Below are 20,138 nucleotides of genomic sequence, written 5' to 3'. Positions count from 1 at the left end.
AAATGCTGTTTTATGAATAATGTAAACAAGACAAGGCCATCCAAGCTTCAGTCACGTGTATTGAATTCATATAACTTTGTCGTCTGTTGTTTGATGGTTTGTTTAATATATTCTCTGTAATCTAAAGGTGTTGATTGAAGCTGTGGCCAGTGACACTGAAGGTTGCATAGCAATAGATGACGTCACATTTACTCCAGACTGTACCACATACTCAGGGTCCCTACCTGAAATGACAACTCCTGTAACTCAACCAGTAAAAACAGGTAGACGTCATATTTTATCTGACAATGAAGTGCAATATTGTATCAATGGTCCACAACAAGAAGGACATGAACTGTTATTCTTTGACATAGGGTTTACATTCCTCTTGCTCTGGGTTCTTGCAAATATCGCCCTCTATCGTGTATATGTTGTTAACATCGAAATATATACAAATGCGTAGAGTAAGTATAGTATAATGTGGGTTCATTATTAAAAGGGAGATTAGGTTAACATAAATTATGCCCGTTAATTTTGACACATTAATCTATTTTAGATGTTATATTCTGGAATTATGACCTAATCTTATCGAACTTAAAGCATGTGTTCTGACCCAATCATACAGTTCTGGCTGTGTGTACTTTCTAAGCTTTTGTATCTGTTCTGAAAGCAATGGCAGGGTAGTACCAGGGGTCGTACATGACAGTTCAAATGTAAACAGGTTTATGATAATGAATATAGACAGCATAAAAACATTCTAACGTTTTAGCTGACAAATAAAACAGTATTTCAGCTTTTCAAAGTTACAAGCATTGCAGTGTCTGGGGCTATATAGACAAAGTTTTGATGATGCCATCAAGTTGACAGGCTGGTAATCACGTCAGTCGTTACAGAGATTTTCCAGCAAATATTTCATGTCGTAGAGATGTTGGATTCACTTAACCTTTGTTTTCGTGAACGCTAATTATTTATATTTCAAATTGTCTGCTGTAATTGTAAGCTTATTTGTATAATCATGATTAGTCGTGTGATATCCCAATGCTGTTCGTGGCTGATAATCAATTCAGAATATATCGTATCGTATTTATTTTGTATAGACCGCCATTGAAGAAACCTCGCTCTCCAATGTCTATCTTTAAAACCAATAATTACATCAGTTAGACATCTTTGTTCAATAACCTTGAAGATAAACGTCTCTTTATACATTTCAGTGAGAACAACAACAACGGCGCCATCAGCGGTGCCTATACCACATGACGACAGTAAGTTATGTCTTGTTCTTCATCTATAATATATATTTGTAACAGATCTAGAAGTGAATGCTGATGACAAAGTTTTGAAAGCTGACATGAGTGACGCTATTATAAGTAAATTGAATATCATTCATCAATGAATACGATGAACTTTGAACCCAATTTCTCGATCGAGCTATGTGAGTTTGACATTTGTACATGAAAATTTTTTTTAAAAATGATAGATGGAAATGGCGTCATATTATATATGTTTTTATAGGTCTATATATACTGACGATTTCTATCATTATTCCTATTTCTACGCACCCCAAACAACACAAGTGTGTCAAATAAATATCAGTAATGTCTGTTTTACCATATTATTTTGATTTTAGATTCCATCGGATTATACATCGGAGTTGGGACTGTAGTAGTTATCTTCCTTCTAATCATACTTGTTAGTGGTGTCTGCATTCGACACCACAGACGTCACAAACAGTAAGTACTCAAGGTCATCAAACTTTTATCCATCTATTATAGTTGAATGTCCTATGAATACAAATAATGGGAAACAGGGTATTTATGGTTTCTGTTGGTGATAAGTCACAATTTTTTTGGGATCAAAATACAGCGTGTTAACATCACGTAAACTTTTAACTGAAATTACGAATGCGATACATCAACATTTGAGTTAATTATTCCTCTCCAATCTCCCGTTAAACTTTATCGAGATCCACACTGTCGTAATTTTTAGTTCGCTGTTCTAAAATGTTGTATGATCATGTAACACACCAGAGTTATTTGACAACAATAAAGTACAATGTTTTAATAGCTTGAACATAATTTAGTATCAAGTCAAGTGTGACTTGAATATGAAAGACCCGTCCAACGTTATAAACATTAAAATATAATATGGTTCCATTTGATGCAAGCAAAGGATAATTTTCTGGTCATTCGTAAAATTGGTCATGTCTGAGAATATTTATATTTTAAATGAACAAGAGTGTCACGAAAGGTCAATGGATTGGGGTGATTTTATTACATATGATTTACATATTATATGAATTGAATTCCGGAGAAAGTAATAGGATCGACTTAAATAAATTATTGCCCAAAAATTAGTTGGCAAATGCAATCATCTTAACCCTTAAGTATGTAGCGAAGTTGAAAAACTTTTTGAAATGACGTCAATTTTCGTATGTAGCCGTCTTCTCCTTAAGACGTATAGTTAATTCTTTTAAATACTAGCTATAGTAATGTTTGTCATATCATTTCAAAAACAAGGTAATACAGAGTGCTAAAATACTTCATTCTTTGATGAGTAAAAGTTACTTGTGTACCTCATCATTTGGTTTGTTGACCTTATAACGTTCATGTCATATTCTTCACTGGAACTAATATTATTGACGAAACTCGTATCAATCACCGAAGACGATAAACGATGGGATAGAATATGCAAACAATCGTGGTGATGGTTTTTTCTTATTTATCATTTTGACTTTATGGAAGTTTTATTTCTTTAAATGTTGGTTTTCATTTCATTTCTTTTCCAGGTACTTTAATACAACTGGTAATGGATTTTCCCATAATGTAGTAAACCAAACTTTCATGTACGATGCACAGAACCAGGAGGTACTGACAGATGTAAGGCAGTTACTTATACCATAACGGGTTTTTTTATCCAATTATAAAGATAATTGACTTTTGGCCTTGAAATCAATCAATCAGTCAGTCAGTCAGTCAGTCAGTCAGTCAGCAACTGTTATACTTAAGTTTGATTTTTATGAACACGTTTTCCTTCTTATGTGACCATCCTATTTTGGTTATAGTGACAAATCACTGTGTTATCAAATGACTGTGTTATAATTATTGTACATTGCAATATATAATTATGTTTGTACATTGTTCCCAATTTATTGTTTCGTTGAATATATATAACTATATTTCATATACGGTAGTAATGTGGGTTTTATATGGTGAAGTCCGTGAAGAAACAATAACTATCGATTGTAATCAGATTAAACATCATTATTTATTAGTATATGTACATTGTAAATAGATCCTAGTATATCTGGATACACAGTCATGAATTCAAAATCTCGTGTGAAGGAAAGGCAAAAACACGCGTGCTCCATTTGTATCTTTCATTGGTAATTACGCTTTGTAAAGGTAATGGTGAAAGCATTCCTGGAAGTGACATATTACGATATAATCTGACTATTAAATATGTATATTACTTACAGTTCACCATGAGTGACGTAGATCCGTCAATGATGAGTACCGGGAATGAACAGGTAAGTCATAACTAGTAAGAGATTGGTTGTACTCCATACACCCTAACCCAAAACACTGCACGTATAACATTTGAGCCTATCTTTGAATCCATGTATGGCTTTTTAGCCTATAGTTTGGACTATTTTTAGTCGCTTGTAGACATTTGACCCCCTAGTTCTTGGCAGAAATGTTCATCGTTTTGACCAGTAGTTTTTGAATCAATCACTGTAGCGTGTGTTTGTTCTTCTAATTTGAAACTGCCAAGGTACCCTATTGAAATTTATTGAAATTTATTATTGGACGAGAACCTTGTGATCACTTCATTAAGCAATATTCTACTTGTCAAGCATTAATTTATTACAATTCTCTGTATTCATATTGTCATTGTTTTCCATTGGCTAACATCAAAGTCATGTAAATACTACTAGCATATAGGTTTCAAAATTGCCTATTGACCTCACTACAATTGTTCTTAAGAAAAGTTCAAACCCTTGGTATATAATCTTGTAACAAACCGAAAAACAACCTTTGTCTTTTAAACAGTACAAACTGGGAACCTTGCGTGTGAACTTACATTCCCAAACAAAAAATCAATTGATGTACTAATCATCAGTGTACATCAAATGAAAGACAGCAAAGGGAAAACATGCAAGATCACCTATCTATTATAAAATCCACCTATCTATTATAAAATCCACTGTTAATATCTTTTTCTGTCGATCTTCTCCTTCCTCCCATCTCTCCCATTCTTTTACACGCAGTGTTATATTTCACCTTTCTGTTTCTGTTAATTCAGGTAAACGTGGACGGCTCCTCAGGAATAGACAACCCTACGTATCGAGGATTAGACCCAACCAAAACTACAAACTCCACTTATGCATAATCAATAAATGATGCACGAGATCGTCAATTACGTAATAAATATCACGAGATCGTTATTTACATAATCAATATGTGGAGATTGCTATTTTTTATAAGGTGTGATCATTTTAAGTGATATTTAATTCAGTACCACAGTCCAAATCACGACTAGTGTTAGTCTACAAGATGCAAGTCCACAAGTCACGCTGAATCTATGACTGTTACAAATGTGACTGGGGTGGCTTTGCAGTTGTTGGTACCATAAACCATACATCATAATGTCAATTTTATATCATATCGAAATTGGGAATGAGATCGCCTAGTTGCTAAACATGATCCAACATGTTATACTGTAGCTGATTTGAATTGAATTGAATCAAAATGAACTTCATTTGGACATAAAGTTTTTAAAAAGTACATTCTTTTAAAGTATCAGTAGAAATATAGACATATTTCAATATTAAACGCAAAAATAATATGATATCTTGGGCATTTGGTTATTTTAGTTATTATGGTTTGGTTTTGACAATAACAAGTATCTATGTTATTGCGCATCTTATCCTAGGAACTATTAATATAGAAGTTAAAAATTACAACTCAAAGTAGGGGTTGTAATTCACAGAGTAATATTTTACATTTTGAATACTGTTTTTTTGTCATGTAAAATCTTTGACTGTTACAATCTGATTGAGGTGTCTCTGTAGTAATTGGTACCATAAAACATTACAGTGTCAATTTTACATCATATCGAAATTCTGAATGAGATCGCCCAGTTGCTAAGCATGATCCAACATGTCATGTTATGGTAACATATTTGAAATAAATTATATTGAACTTTATTTTGACAGAAAATTAAAAAAATACAATCTTTTAAAGTACTATTAGAACTATAAAGACAGTTCAATACTAAACTCAATTACAAATATACAATAAACTGAAATTGCAGACTGAATCCTCTCACTTTACAATTCAAAGTAGGGGGTTTTCATTCATAGAGTAATACTTTACATTTCGATTACTGTAATTTTGTCATATAAAATCTTTGTCATGTCCTTTATAATGAAATGCAATTCAACAGTAATGTTTTGATTCAGAAATAATGATTAAAAATAATCATACTTGCATTATGATACCTTCAATATTAACTTCACGATTCGTATTTACATATACCATGCCAGTCATCACAACACAGGTAACTGTTATTTTGAATTCAATGATTGATGTCGCATTCCTTAAAAGACATGCTCCAGTGTATCTGAAACAGACTTCAAAGAATTACAGTTCACTGTTGATTAATAAGAAATTGGTTCTGCTAAAAGCCTTCCAAACCAGTGATTAAAATATGAAATGAACACCACACCCTGAATTACCTTTTGGGTAGTAAATATTTATTCCACGAACAGTTAAAAATATCACAGATCTCTGACAAGAAAGCTGAATGTTACATCTCTCACACGACACTTCCGAATAATAGCTTTAAAACTATTTTTCAGGGGTAATGATTTCCATTGTTGTATTACTATTATCACCTGTACAACAACTAGCTATGGCACATATCACACAAGTTTCAAAAGAACAGCAGAAGAAATTCAGCTGAGCAGGAACAAAAGTCAAAACGGACACAATTGTTGCCTGCGTCTGTTTCTTGAAGAGGGGATTTATATACATTGTAATACAATTGTTGTGTGTGTCTGTCTCTTGAAGAGGGGATTTATATACATTGTAATACAATTGTTTCCTGTGTCTTCATGGAATAGTCCACTCACATTACATACAATCATGATGTGATGCATGTTTTTTGTTTTGTCTGCCAAAATTATGACAAGAATGCACACAGTCTTTCATGTAGTCCTTGCTTAGTAAATCACCCACTCCAAAAGACAGACATGTGACATACAACAGTTGTATTACAATGTATATGAATCACCTTGTGCAAAAACACAAATTGTATTCATTATGTAAGGTTTGTTGTGTAACGACCACTCTGTCAATCTGAATAGCGTACTAGAAGGTAAGGTAACACGACATTTCATATACTGAAACAAAATGATTACTTGTTCTTTTTTTTCAAATACATACTACAAGCATACATTAATATTAGGCCAATTCTATAAAGTTGTACTTATTTCAAATCTTCATTTGAACAGAAAGGAGGTTGCCATTAATACCGTTTTTTCTTAAAAGTTGAAAGATTTCATAACAAGTAATGTAAATTGAAAAACTCAATAAGTCTTTTTGAATGTACAGATATGTTGATGTCTTCCCCGTCATTCAAATGGCATCATACATTATTCATAAGTTCAACAGTTTGGCTAAAGATAGCTAAGCAAATGGCAGCACAGTGATGTAGAAAATAATTTCTAAAACAGCTATTTTCAACATGAAATGGATTGACAGGGAGTTCTGTTTAAGAAAGTATACAAACTTGGTAGTGGATTCAATATCAGTTTAAAAATATACGTACATATCCCACTTCAGTAATCAGATTAATGACGTGAAAGACATTAGTAAATTGACAGCTGTTTGAGGCTTGTTAGAAATTGACACCACTCTAGATTATGAGTTATGTGGTAGTAACATTAAGATCATTTGATCACCTTGATTAATTAATTTTAAAAATAATGGTTTCGATAAATACAATTTTCAGTCCAAAAAAATGTAATGTAAATATTCTTGTGGAATTCATTTCCATGGTAACTTCTATGCATGACTGGCAGCATTATGGTTAATTTCCTCTATCTTGGTTGGATCCAGCTGACCATACATAGGGTTTTCCATTGACATCACACCACTGTGCATTCTCACCTGTTGAGAAAATGATTTACACAAACATTTCAATGAATCTAATCCAGGTACAACTGCAGGGGTTAAAAGCACATACTTGTAAGCTTAATTCTTAGGAAAGTGAAACCCATCTTTTTGAAAGTTTGATAGAATCAGTAATTACTTATACTCACCTGTCCCGAGGAACCACCTTTGCCAAACATAGAAACATCTACATCAGTCATGGTGAACTAAGGAATAAATAAAAACTCAAATTAATCTTGTAATGAAAAACATATGCACAGAAATAACATGTCTATTTACTTCTCTGATTAAGAAATAGAGATAATAATCAGAGATTTCCAGGACTTTTTTGTACAGCAACAATGATAAAAACTTACATAGCATACCTTACTTTTGAAATATCACAAATATTTATTAAGTATGGTATAAGTATGGCATAATTACAAAATTTGATGATCAATGAATGCACTTGTAATATTTTGGCAAAAAATTACATATTAAAGTGAAGTCATAAGCTACAGAGTAATATATCGCTTTATTAACACCTGTCGCCTTCACTTTGTGTCATAATAATCAGTAACAATACATATTTCTTGTTATTTTCATATATATGTATATGCTAAATTTTTCTATTGCAGGCATGCCACTTCACAAGGAATTAGTTGAAATAATGAAGTATATCTTACATCGGAGACAAGATTGTGATCATCTTGGTATTCTTCGTACAGAGTATTGATAACACCTTGGGTGTGGGTCTTCTTTATGCTAGCAAAACGACTACATAGGAAAATATGAATTGAATGAATATATTAAATCAAACATTTACGTGTGCGTCTGATTTATGCTAGCAAAATGACTTTATACGGAAAATACAAATTGTATGAAAATATGAAATCAAACATTTAGGTGTTGGTCTTTGTGCTAGCAAAACGACTACATTGGTACATAAATAGGAATGTATTAATCATCTAGTTTAACAAAATTGTTAATTAATAACTTAATGATGATATATCTAAAACATCATTAGTTAGAATAGTTCACAGAAACGTACTTACCTAAATCGCTGACGTCTCCTCATAATGAGAAAGACAACACATATAATGATAATGATAAGCAATAGGCCACCCATTATACCAACTACAATGTATACAGTGTCTGTAAAACAAAACAATATGTATTTCATGTTTAATATGTATATCATTCTTTCAAACTGAATAACAAAATTTTAACTTTTTGTAAATCTGGTTATGACATCACAAACACCCAATCTCTTGGCCCATGAGATTGGGGGATTTAGAAATGTCATCACAGAAGGATTTCACATTAACCCTTGCATAAATCCCCAAAACTGCTGAACATGCCATGTGCAGTAGGCTTACTTTATAAGCTTTCAAAGTTGAATAAGATACCAACAAAGATGCTATAAATAACTGTATCGCCAATAGCATGCTCAGTGTCCAAAAGGCAGAAATAAGTCTGACTGGACTTGTCTTTTAATCAGTATTCATTACATTCTGAGTTTTCCTCTCATTGGCACAACACACATTGAAAATACTTTGACAGGTGTCTATTTCATGGTTAAAATCTGTCATTCAATTTTAGTATATGAAAGTAATTAAAAACACCAACAGAAAACTTACTATCACTGGACTGCTTCTCTGGAGATGCTGCAAATATAAGATTGAAAATATTATGTAAACATAAAAAAAATATTTTCATATCAATTTTTGGTATCAATTCATCTCATATACATATCAGAGGTAAGTATATTTGCCACATATTATAACTGCTGCTTATTGTTGTGTTAATTATCTGTCAAGTGACCATTTCTTGCAAGCAATACAAGTAAATACTATAATTTGCTCACTGTCTGCAATATCACATTTCACTGAACTACTACTATTACTACAGATATCCAGCTATCAACTAACTAAGGTAGACACAAACAAAGTCTGTTGTTACATAATTAGGTAGATTACACTAGTGGGAGATAGATAGTTATACAAACATGCAAAAACAGTTTTATTTTTTGTCTAGTATTAGTTTGTGAGGGCCTCAATGGAAAGAAGTGTAGCAATTAATGTACTGTAAATATTTTTTGAATTACCATTACCCTGTATATATATATATTTGTATTATCAAAGTGGAAATCATAGAATGTTTTCATATCAATTCTAATGGCATAAATTGTACTTCTAGAATTCTAAATGGCAAAACAGAAAATATACAAATAAAAGGAGGGGGACATGCTTTTGGGAAAGGAAATCTGTCAATATCTGGTGTATGCATGGAATATTTCCTAGTCATCCAATCTGCTTGACAAAAGATTTCTATTTTGTGATGTCATAAATATCACCGTGAACCATAGATTTCTAACCCAAAAAGACTGAGCTCTTCTTCATCTTTGGGTCTCTAGTGATGTTATAGATAAATACTTACGACAATTGATTTCATCTGATGCATCTAGACACTGTTGTTTACCATCACAGACATATATCTGATCAATACATGAATTATCATCACACTGAAATCTGTCAGCTCCACACAGATTAGGTTGTTTTGTTGATGCTGTACAGTAGAAACAAGTATAAATCAGTACATTCATAAACAATTCACAGAAAAAAGTTATATGACAGATAATATCATTTTAATGTACTAAATTCTTGTGGTGGCTTGTCACCTTCTGACTTGACAAAACCTAGATGTGATTTAACATACAAATGAGTAAGACAAATATTACAAAAAAAATTGTGCTCAAAGACATTTTGTACAATTAGATAGGACAAATACTACAGATCCCAAACAGAAAAAAAAACCAGCTTGGGATTAAAATTTACCCAATTCAAGATTTATATTAAAGATGTATTTTTTTTACATCTATGTTGAAATAAACTTGCCATGTTAGGCCTAATAAAACAAATTGTGTGTTTCTGGTTACCCGACCCTACCTAGTTTTTAACTAGTTTTTTACTGCCGACCCTAAACGTTTTTTTTTTACATAATCGAGAAAAAATAATAAAATCACGAAAATTGTAAAGTTTGACAGGAAATAGTTTATGCGGAAAGTGACATCAACTTAAAAAAGACATTATAAAACTGTTCTTACAATCTGTAATGGTTGCATATCTGTTGGGAAGAAACCAATAAAACAGAGACCATTTGGAAAACAACGGAAAACATAAGTGCCTGAATTAGACAGTGCCTGAATTAGACACTCACACACATGAAAAAAAATACATAAAAAAAATAAAATAAAAAATCATCCTACCCCACCTATTCTGAAATTGAATGCAATCGGAACCACACAATTTTTTTTATTAAGTCTTAGCAGTTGCAGATAAGCATGCAATCTACAAATTGTACTTCTGTCAAAATATACTTCGCTTTAAAGTGGCCATATGGATGAGAATTTGGTATTTATTTTGGATTTTTATTTGATAAAACAGCTTCACTATGTTTTTCTACTTGAAAAAATAATGCGAAAGAACATATACCAAGTCCATGTTCATAACTCAATACATTGCAAAAAGATGCAAAAAGTGTAAAAAGTTTGTTATTGTACGTACAATAACAAACATTTTACACATTGTTTAATGTTTTGCCGTTTATTGAGATGTGAACATGGACTTGGTATATGTTATTTCACATTATTTTTTCAAGTAGAAAAACATAGTGAAGCTGTTTTATCAAATAAAAATCCAAAATAAATACCAAATTCTCATCCATATGGCCACTTTAAGAAAAGAGAAAAATATAATTAAGTTTTTAGTCTTATATCTGACCACTTCATTTAAGTTTAGCATCAACATACCTGCTGGTGTAGGACTCCCAGGGAGTACATTACTTGGGTCTAGTGAACAGTCAGGAGTAAATGATACGTCATCAACAGCTATATAACCAGATGTACCACTACCTCTTACAGCTTCTAATATAATCTTTGAAGTTACAAAAACAAAAATAAATGGTTCATTAAATAACCTATTCAGAAGGAATCGATTTACTCATGACAAATAATTTTGTCTGCCTTGTGAAGATATTTTATGTGGCGTCATGATGGGCAAATAGGTTGCAGGTTCAACATTAATTTGACAATTGACATCTTTCACAGGTTGTACTGTGTTAATTATCTTTCAACTGACAAACAGCTTAAACAGCATACACACACAAAATATTTTCAGTTAAATTTAATTACTGTGATCTTCTTTGTGATGAAGTCTCATCTGTGAAGTGACAAATAAGATACAACATGAATTTGTCAGGGCTGCTGAGATCACTTTCAGATCTGTCATGCAGATCTTAAGTCTGTTATTACCTGGAATTTGTCAGAGTTGCTGAGGTCAATTTCAGCTCTATACCACTCTGCTCCTTGATCTCCTGTCATTGTCCACAACTGATACAGACGTCCATTGTAACTACTATGTTTATACACATTCAATGAACCAATATCACTACCATACATATGGTAGTAAAACCTCATCTGAAATATATGAAGGAGCAATTAATGAACTTGTCAGATAAAATCCAACAATCAACATCACCACTTGCATTTAACATACAATTTGTACATGTAATCACATACTAAGTACATGTACACAGCAGCCATTATACAATATATTTATATACACGTATACGATGTTTATCTGTACATAGCATTTCAGTATATATACAATCTTTCATTCTTCTCATCAAAGACCATGCAAGATTTATATTATCACATGCATTGTGAAATGAAAGTAAGCATTATCATATACTAGCAGTCTATTGGACAGGATGGTAATGTATTAAAGCACATCATATACTAGCAGTCTATAGGACAGGATGGTAATGTATTAAAGCACATCATATGCTAGCAGTCTATAGGACAGAATGGTAATGTACAAAAGCATATCATATGCTAGCAGTCAATAGGACAGGATGGTAATGTATTAAAGCACATCATATGCTATCAGTCTATAGGACAGAATGGTAATGTACAAAAGCATATCATATGCTAGCAGTCTATAGGACAGAATGGTACTGTACAAAAGCATATCATATGCTAGCAGTCTATAGGACAGAATGGTAATGTATTAAAGCACATCATATGCTATCAGTCTATAGGACAGAATGGTAATGTACAAAAGCATATCATATGCTAGCAGTCTATAGGACAGAATGGTAATGTATTAAAGCATATCATATGCTATCAGTCTATAGGACAGAATGGTAATGTACAAAAGCATATCATATGCTAGCAGTCTATAGGACAGAATGGTAATGTATTAAAGCACATCATATGCTATCAGTCTATAGGACAGAATGGTAATGTACAAAAGCATATCATATGCTAGCAGTCTATAGGACAGAATGGTAATGTATTAAAGCACATCATATGCTATCAGTCTATAGGAAAGAATGGTAATGTACAAAAGCATATCATATGCTAGCAGTCTATAGGACAGAATGGTAATGTACAAAAGCATATCATATGCTAGCAGTCTATTGAACAGGATGTAAAGCATATCATGGACAGGGTGGTAATGTAAGCATATTGTATCCTAGTACAGTCTAGTGGACAGGGTGATAATGTAAGCATATTGTATCTAGTACAAACTGTTGGACAGGGTGGTAATGTAAGCATATTATATACTAGTAAAGTCTAGTGGACAGGGTGGTAAAGTAAGCATATTGTATCCTAGTATAACCTGTTGGACAGGGTGGTAATGTAAACATATTATATCCTAGTACAATCTGTTGGACAGGGTGGTAATGTAAATAATTTGTATCCTAGTACAGTCTAGTGGACAGGGTGATAATGTAAGCATATTACATCCTCGTACAGTCTAGTGGACAGGGTGGTAATGTAAGCATATTACATCCTAGTACAGTCTAGTGGACAGGGTGGTAATGTAAGCATATTGTATCCTCGTACAGTCTAGTGGACAGGGTGGTAATGTAAGCATATTACATCCTAGTACAGTCTAGTGGACAGGGTGGTAATGTAAGCATATTGTATCCTCGTACAGTCTAGTGGACAGGGTGATAATGTAAGCATATTATATCCTAGTACAGTCTAGTGGACAGGGTGATAATGTAAGCATATTGTATCCTAGTACAATCTGTTGGACAGGGTGATAATGTAAGCATATCATATCCTAGTACAGTCTAGTGGACAGGGTGGTAATGTAAGCATATTACATCCTAGTACAGTCTAGTGGACAGGGTGGTAATGTAAGCATATTGTATCCTCGTACAGTCTAGTGGACAGGGTGATAATGTAAGCATATTATATCCTAGTACAGTCTAGTGGACAGGGTGATAATGTAAGCATATTGTATCCTAGTACAATCTGTTGGACAGGGCGATAATGTAAGCATATCATATCCTAGTACAGTCTAGTGGACAGGGTGGTAATGTAAGCATATTGTATCCTAGTACAATCTGTTGGACAGGGTGATAATGTAAGCATATTGTACCCTACCTGGCAATTATCACCACTAGACGAAGGAAGGAAAACATGACTGCTTATCCAGCTTGTATCACCTTGTTGATTGGCTTCCAATGTATCAAAATATATGTAATGACCTGGTCAAGGAAATGGGAGAGAATAGATGAAGAAACAAACATAAATGCGATTTTTTAATTTTCTAAAGAAATTTAGGTTGATGTCTCTCCAGTATTGAAATTACAAGTAGAATACGCCTCACTCCACTGTAAAGAACATTACTGTACTTGGTAGAGGTTTACTTTATTTGGTAGAGGTTTTGTTCATAATAGAAGGTGTCATTTAAGACAGTGTAGTGACTACCAGAGTACAAACCTTTGGTTCAACAAACCAGAATAGAAAATTTGGTATAACAAACCTGAGCTGTCTCCTTTAGTGTGGTCATATCCTGGTCCAATACCACCTGTACTTTGACGACCAAGTTTCCAGTCTATGCTGTCACCAGTCTCTTGATTCCAGTTACACAGATCAACCTCAAAGTCACAACGTTCAACATAGCTGTCTGTTAATGATGGAAAGATTGTGTAAATATGCATTTCTGCAAGGTGATCATCACTCAATCACATATGAAAACTACTGATTGCATATTTTTGGTGACATTATCCAGCACATTTTTCTGACTTGATGCAGATGCACTATGAATCATGGGCAAAAACAAGCCAGGGAGTTTGGAAACGTTTGACATAAAGTTTGTTGAGATCATTCAGTTTTCCTTATCTGGCTTGACTTCTTATAATTACAGTACAATTACATCCAGGTGATAGTCAACAGTTCGTCTACATAAAATTTGACATATTTCTGTTTACTTACTACACAAAGAGTCATTTTCATCAGAGTTATCACCACAGTCATCTGTGAAGTCACACAACATAGTTTCTTTGACACACGAACCCTTGTCACATCTGATTTCATCTTCCATACAGGTTGGTAAGATTGGTGACAAGGCACAGTTGGTAAAAGTGATATCATCAATGGCTACATCATCAGTACTATCAGTAACTACAGATCCATACAGGAATTGAATCTAGGACAGGACATACAGTATAGTTTATCTATAACTACTGTAAATGAACAATGTTGACTGACATGATACTGCTCATAAGGATCCATTAAAATTGTCTTCAAGAATTTAGATATGATAAGAATCAAATTCTTAACTTCTCTAGGGTTGCGAATTGATAGTGTTGTGAATTGATAATCATAGAAATACATGGGTTTTGTAAATGAGCACAATTTACACAATGAGTAATCCTTTCAATTTTTGTCAAGCTATGAGCTATTTACCAAGAAATATTCTGTTCTTCGTCCAATACCAGTGGTAACTGGTGTCCATGCTGTTTTCTTGGTACCATCAGAAAACCATAAAACTGTAGCAGCAGTAGGTTCCGATATATTGAACACATTTACAACAAGACCTGATGTAATCTGAAAATAACGACAGAACGTGTCTTGAAGATGATAAAGACATGATATATGCTGAAGTGAAATGTCTCAGATATTAATTTCAAGATATATATAAAATAAGAAGAACAATGCTTTCATCAAATTATTTGAAATCTATTCTGTCATTACAAAATTATCTTTCCTTCCTTTACATCTGATATGTAACTTCAGACATCACTAATACAGTCACAGCAGAGGAAAGACAGGCGCTTTCTGTCAAAATGAACCAGAGCTTTGAGACTTACATCAGGATGTTTGTACCAGAATGTCATTTCACATGTTGCTGCACTTTGTGGCAATAATGGACTCATAAAACTAGCAGCTTCACCATACATACCAGTGCTACTTTCTACTTTCATAGTCCAGCCTATGAATAGGAAAAATTAAGTTAGCTGAGAAATCCACGACTGTCTATCAAATGCCATTTTCCAATGGTTACTAAGTAATCAACTGTAATTGCATATTTTAAACTTTATTTGCATGGTATTCTTAAGTAACAAATTAAAATCTCCATACACAAGTAACACAGAAAGACAAACAATTTGATTGATACATAGATGTATACAAACTAATAGAATCTGAAAAGATAAATATGATCGCAGCACTGTCTATATTACAAAGACACAAAATGGAAGTTTTACCAGTAGGCTGTCCAGTTGTATGATCTGTCTCCTGAAATCTTTCCCACATGTATTCTGTTACACTGATGTCATAGTAACCACACTGGTCAGTCTCAAAGTCACACCCACCTGTCAATCAAAATAGTCATATTACAAAATGTTCAGTTTACATATATTGATTATTGATAGTTATCCACGCCATGACAACAGCTATGAAACTACACATTCAGCACGAAGTAGTGCCATTACAAGTGCAACAAAAATTGCAAGAGAACAATTAGTACATTTGTCTTTCTAAAAAGCAGGGAAAACAAAGAAAATTTCTTTATGAGGAATGAGTTGACTTCTAAAAGTTTATTTTACAAATATATGGCCACACAGACAAATGTACGTTAGGCTTGATGCCACTGGAAACCCTTCCCATCATACAACACTAGGGCTACAGGAGGAATCCTGAAACTGCATGCACACTCCTTATAATACAAAATATATGTACAAATGTATTCCATGTGCATTTACCTAACAATCTAAGACAGCAAGGAATGCCTTGGCTTGGGCTCATAGCACTACTGTCCACTTACCACAATATGCTTCATCAGAACCATCATTACAATGGACATTCCAATCACAATAGTAGCTTTCATCTATACATTCACCATCCTGACATGTCCAGTATCCTGCACCACATGGGTTGTAAGGTGGTGTTGGGGCATGGGTACTGCCAACTGGTAGGTCTGTCAATAACAGGAGGCAAATTTACAAATTATTTACAAAGAGCTATGATAATGTAAACAGTGACAAAATGATGCTTCAGCTGTATAAATTATATCATTTTATGTAATACATATTATGATCATGACTAGAGGGTAAGCATGGGTAATGACAATGGTGAAAGTGGTGATGAAAATGACAGCAATGAAGATTGTGATGACGACGATGATGACAATGAAAATGACAATGATGATGGTGATGAAGATGATGTTGATGATGATGATGATGATGGTGCTGGTTTCACCATGCTTCTACTGATGCAAAAAATATGGATAAGGGTGATGGTGAAAATACTGTCTTCCCTACTGTCTGCCAAGCTATTATGACATTAGAAAGAGTTCACAGTACTTGGTCAGAATGATATTTCAGTTTGATCCATATAACAGAACAAATCAAATGACACCAACCTGAAGTGTACTCCATACAATCTGGTGTAAATGATATATCATCAATGGCTACTTCACCATACTGTCCTTTTCCTCGTACTGCTTCTATTATCACCTGTAGCAATTATCATAAAATGTTGCATAATAATTATCATAGAATTCTATTATCACCTGTGTGTAATAATTATCATAAAATTCTATTATCACCTGAGTGTGATAATTTCATAGAATTCTATTATCACCTGTAATAATTATTATAGAATTCTATTATCACATGAGTGTAATAATTACAATAGCATTCTATCACCACCTTCTGTGTTTTATGACTCACCTGAAAGTTGTCTGATGGTGTCAGAGGAACTTCAGCTCTTTGATAGAACTGTCCCACAAATCCATAATGTGACCATACCATGGTAAGAGGACCATCAATTGCAGTACGTGTGTAAATTTTCAATGCTTGGATATCTAGGCCATATAAGTAATACCAGAAACGTAACTGTAATGACAGAAAAAGATAAATCAGAGTTATTAATTAATAACCATCTTTTGTTTACTGCATAGGGGTGACTCTATTTTTTTTTTACTGTTTCTTATTACCTCACCAACCCAAAGTTTCAGCTCTGACATCAAATAAAAAAATATTGTTATTTTCGTCTGCCCTTAATATTTTGGAGAACAGTGCCCTCTCTGCCAAGAATGAAGAAGTGTCTGGACTGTCGAGAGCATCTACAGTCACGGCGATGACAACGATACAGAGCATTTCTTTGTTGTTATTCAAGTGGGGGGGCTGAGAACATGCTAATTGTGTAGAGAAGCTGAGAAAGGGCTTGTTACCAGGAATCCAATAAAAAGATAGAGAGGACGAAAAGGAGAGGTAGAGAAACATGAAGAAGATTATTTCTTATTTTTCTACTTTTTTTTAAATTGACGGACCAACCCACAGTTGCCATGAAAAAGTAACAACAAACATGAAAAAAAAAATAGGATCACCCTTTGTTCATTTAAAATGCTACATGAGAAAGTACTTATGGCTATATTTTAATAGTTATAACTTTTGGTGAGAAGAAACTATTTCTTGTACTTTGTCTTTACATATATTGCAATAATCCTCCTATCAGCCTGTTGGTTTTAACATACATGTGTTTGTGCTGTGATGCTAACAAATGATTTCATAGGTGAATATTCTAAACTTACCACACAGTTATCAGATGAACTTGGTTTGTAGAAATTACCACTGACAAGTTTAGATCTATCACCAATTGATCCACTGTTTGTTATCATGTACAAGAAATGGCCTGTAAAAGAAACAAGTCTGATACTATTAAATGCATGTTATAATATATCATGCCCAGCAATTATATGTTGAAATTACATTATTCACCCTCTTTTAGTATCGACTCAAATTTGATGTTTTGTGACATGAAACTTTATATAAAACTAATTCATTGTGTGAAAATATCTACAAAAAATGCAATATTTTGAAGGAAATTCACTGTATATTAGAACGGCAACACAATAAAATCTCATTCTGTATACAAGATTTTCCTACCTTGATCATTTCTTAGAGTGTGATCACGACTTGGACCATAAGTTACAGGACCAGAAGCTCTCATCCAATCATTTTCATCAGAAGTCAATTGTCGCCAGTCACAATATCCGAATTCGAAGTCACAGCGCGAGTATGTACCTGTGTAAAAAGTCAATAATTTAATGTACAAGTCTATTTCCCAAAACCAAATTCAACATGATGGTTAACACTTAGGATCCCACAGGGGTGTGCTCATACAAAATGGCTGAAGAGGTCTTTGGTGAAAATGGGTTTTATACAACACAGTACAGTAATGTCTAAATTCAAAGGAATGTGTCCTAGGTAGCAAGGGTGAAGGGCATCCCCCTGTGCAGCCATTAATACTCACTGCAATTATGGGATAAGCTGTTTAAATGTTCCTGGTTACTGGTAAGGTGTGGGACCCTGAAGCACATGTGTAAGTGAATAGGACAAATCTAACCAATCCATAACAGTTAACATGTTATACTTTGCATGAAATTAAAAAGTACTTTAATTAGAACTTTACTAGCGTTTTACACCAATCTGATGAATTGTGACACAGAGTTACTTACTGCAGAGGGATGGGTCTTCATCAGAATAGTCACCGCAATCATCATTATAATCACAGACTCTAGTCTTGGCAACACAAGAACCTCTAGTACATCGGAATTCATCAGAATTACAACTTGGCTGTACAACTGAAATGTTATCAATATCAGGGGTTAATGTGATAATAATGAATGTCTACAGAAAATGACAGCTTAGTTGGAAGTTGATAAAATTAGTATAATATGAAATATATAATACCAGCTTTACAGCTGCACCATAGTAGCTGCAAATTATGGAATGCTTTTGTCAAAATGTGTTGTTAGGTACAATAACTTACTTGTAATCTCATACAACAGTATTGCATCTCCCGTGGGTAAACATAGTTTTTGTAGCTTCATGTATACACAATAAATCCAATCTACACTCAAAAAGCAGCGCCCTCAATGGTGATCATAATTATATCAACCTGTTTCTGTACTGCTAATGGATGATATCAACCACTGGTTAAAATGTACAATGTTTAATTATTGGTATTTTAAAATGCTCACTACAGGGAATAATTAATTGTGGTTATCTGATCAAAAATGACACTCTAATTACAACTAGTGCAGTTTTAATATGGTAACAGATTCAAAACCAAGCTCTTACTCAAGATTTAAACTTGCCAATACACTATCTACAGATAATATTGATAACTGTTTGTAACATAACCAATACAAGGATCCATACCTGGCAGGGCACAACCCTGGAATTCAATGTCATCAATGGCAATATCACCAAGTGTGTTGTAACGACGTTCAGCTTCAATAATCACCTACAATAAATATGATCTAAGTGTTTTGTGTTGTCAACTTTAATGTTTTGAAACTCAATCAACATTTGATAATCAATAATGGTTAACACATAAAATACTACAAGATAAAATCTTAAATACTGAGTCTGTTTTACACATCTCAATCATTCTAATCTGTTTGGAATTTCCTGTCAATACTTACTACCCTTGGAGAAATACCGTACCTTGCACACTTTACTGGGCACACATATGTTTTTTACGAGCGAAACAACATTAGAAGTAATTGGATACGAATGCTGATCAGTCATCCCCACTGAGTTACACAATAGTGACACACACACAGTCAGGTACTAAGACATACCAGAGCAACCGAAGTTTTGATGAAGTCACACACGTTTACACAACATCGA

General features: G+C 33.5%; 2 protein-coding genes and 1 long non-coding RNA gene across 3 annotated transcripts in view; 1 reads left to right on the top strand and 2 right to left on the bottom strand.

The window, feature by feature from the left end:
* Positions 1-4,368, top strand: part of LOC144434285 (MAM and LDL-receptor class A domain-containing protein 1-like) — a 58,811-nt gene extending 54,443 nt beyond the window's left edge. The window contains exons 68-73 of the mRNA XM_078122737.1: positions 128-263; positions 1,191-1,241; positions 1,607-1,709; positions 2,765-2,855; positions 3,455-3,505; positions 4,282-4,368. Of these exons, the coding sequence (XP_077978863.1) occupies positions 128-263; positions 1,191-1,241; positions 1,607-1,709; positions 2,765-2,855; positions 3,455-3,505; positions 4,282-4,368 (519 nt within the window). The remainder of the gene's footprint in view (positions 1-127; positions 264-1,190; positions 1,242-1,606; positions 1,710-2,764; positions 2,856-3,454; positions 3,506-4,281) is intronic.
* Positions 4,369-6,576: 2,208 nt separating this feature from the next.
* LOC144434670 (uncharacterized) lies at positions 6,577-7,917 on the bottom strand. Its single transcript, XR_013480837.1, has 3 exons — positions 7,820-7,917; positions 7,304-7,360; positions 6,577-7,151 (listed from the first exon to the last, which is right to left on the bottom strand). It is a non-coding gene; the product is annotated as an uncharacterized LOC144434670 (long non-coding RNA).
* Positions 7,918-8,184: 267 nt separating this feature from the next.
* Positions 8,185-20,036, bottom strand: LOC144434283 (MAM and LDL-receptor class A domain-containing protein 1-like). The gene is made up of 19 exons (XM_078122736.1): positions 19,953-20,036; positions 19,665-19,749; positions 18,959-19,084; positions 18,387-18,524; positions 18,032-18,132; positions 17,169-17,333; positions 16,859-16,952; positions 16,262-16,414; positions 15,702-15,809; positions 15,306-15,427; positions 14,902-15,042; positions 14,428-14,641; positions 13,976-14,119; positions 13,594-13,697; positions 11,446-11,610; positions 10,945-11,068; positions 9,573-9,701; positions 8,774-8,800; positions 8,185-8,288 (listed from the first exon to the last, which is right to left on the bottom strand). Exons 1-19 carry the CDS (start codon positions 20,034-20,036, stop codon positions 8,185-8,187), a joined length of 2,328 nt encoding a protein of 775 aa, XP_077978862.1.
* Positions 20,037-20,138: the final 102 nt, after the last annotated feature.

The sequence above is a fragment of the Glandiceps talaboti genome, chromosome 4, assembly GCF_964340395.1.
Source record: "Glandiceps talaboti chromosome 4, keGlaTala1.1, whole genome shotgun sequence".
Lineage (NCBI taxonomy): Eukaryota > Metazoa > Hemichordata > Enteropneusta > Spengelidae > Glandiceps > Glandiceps talaboti.
Note: the sequence above shows the minus strand (reverse complement) of the source record. Positions and strands in the feature narration are given on the sequence as shown.

What these genes read in the sequence shown, in the direction of transcription:
- LOC144434283 (XM_078122736.1), bottom strand. Translation starts at nt 20,036, where the DNA reads ATGACTGATCAGCATTCGTATCCAATTACTTCTAATGTTGTTTCGCTC. An exon ending in GTTCATCTGATAACTGTGTG is followed by an intron (nt 17,334 to 18,031) that starts GTAAGTTTAGAA and finishes CTGTCATTACAG; the next exon opens with TTACGTTTCTGGTATTACTT. An exon ending in ATCAGATGAAATCAATTGTC is followed by an intron (nt 8,801 to 9,572) that starts GTAAGTATTTAT and finishes TTATATTTGCAG; the next exon opens with CATCTCCAGAGAAGCAGTCC.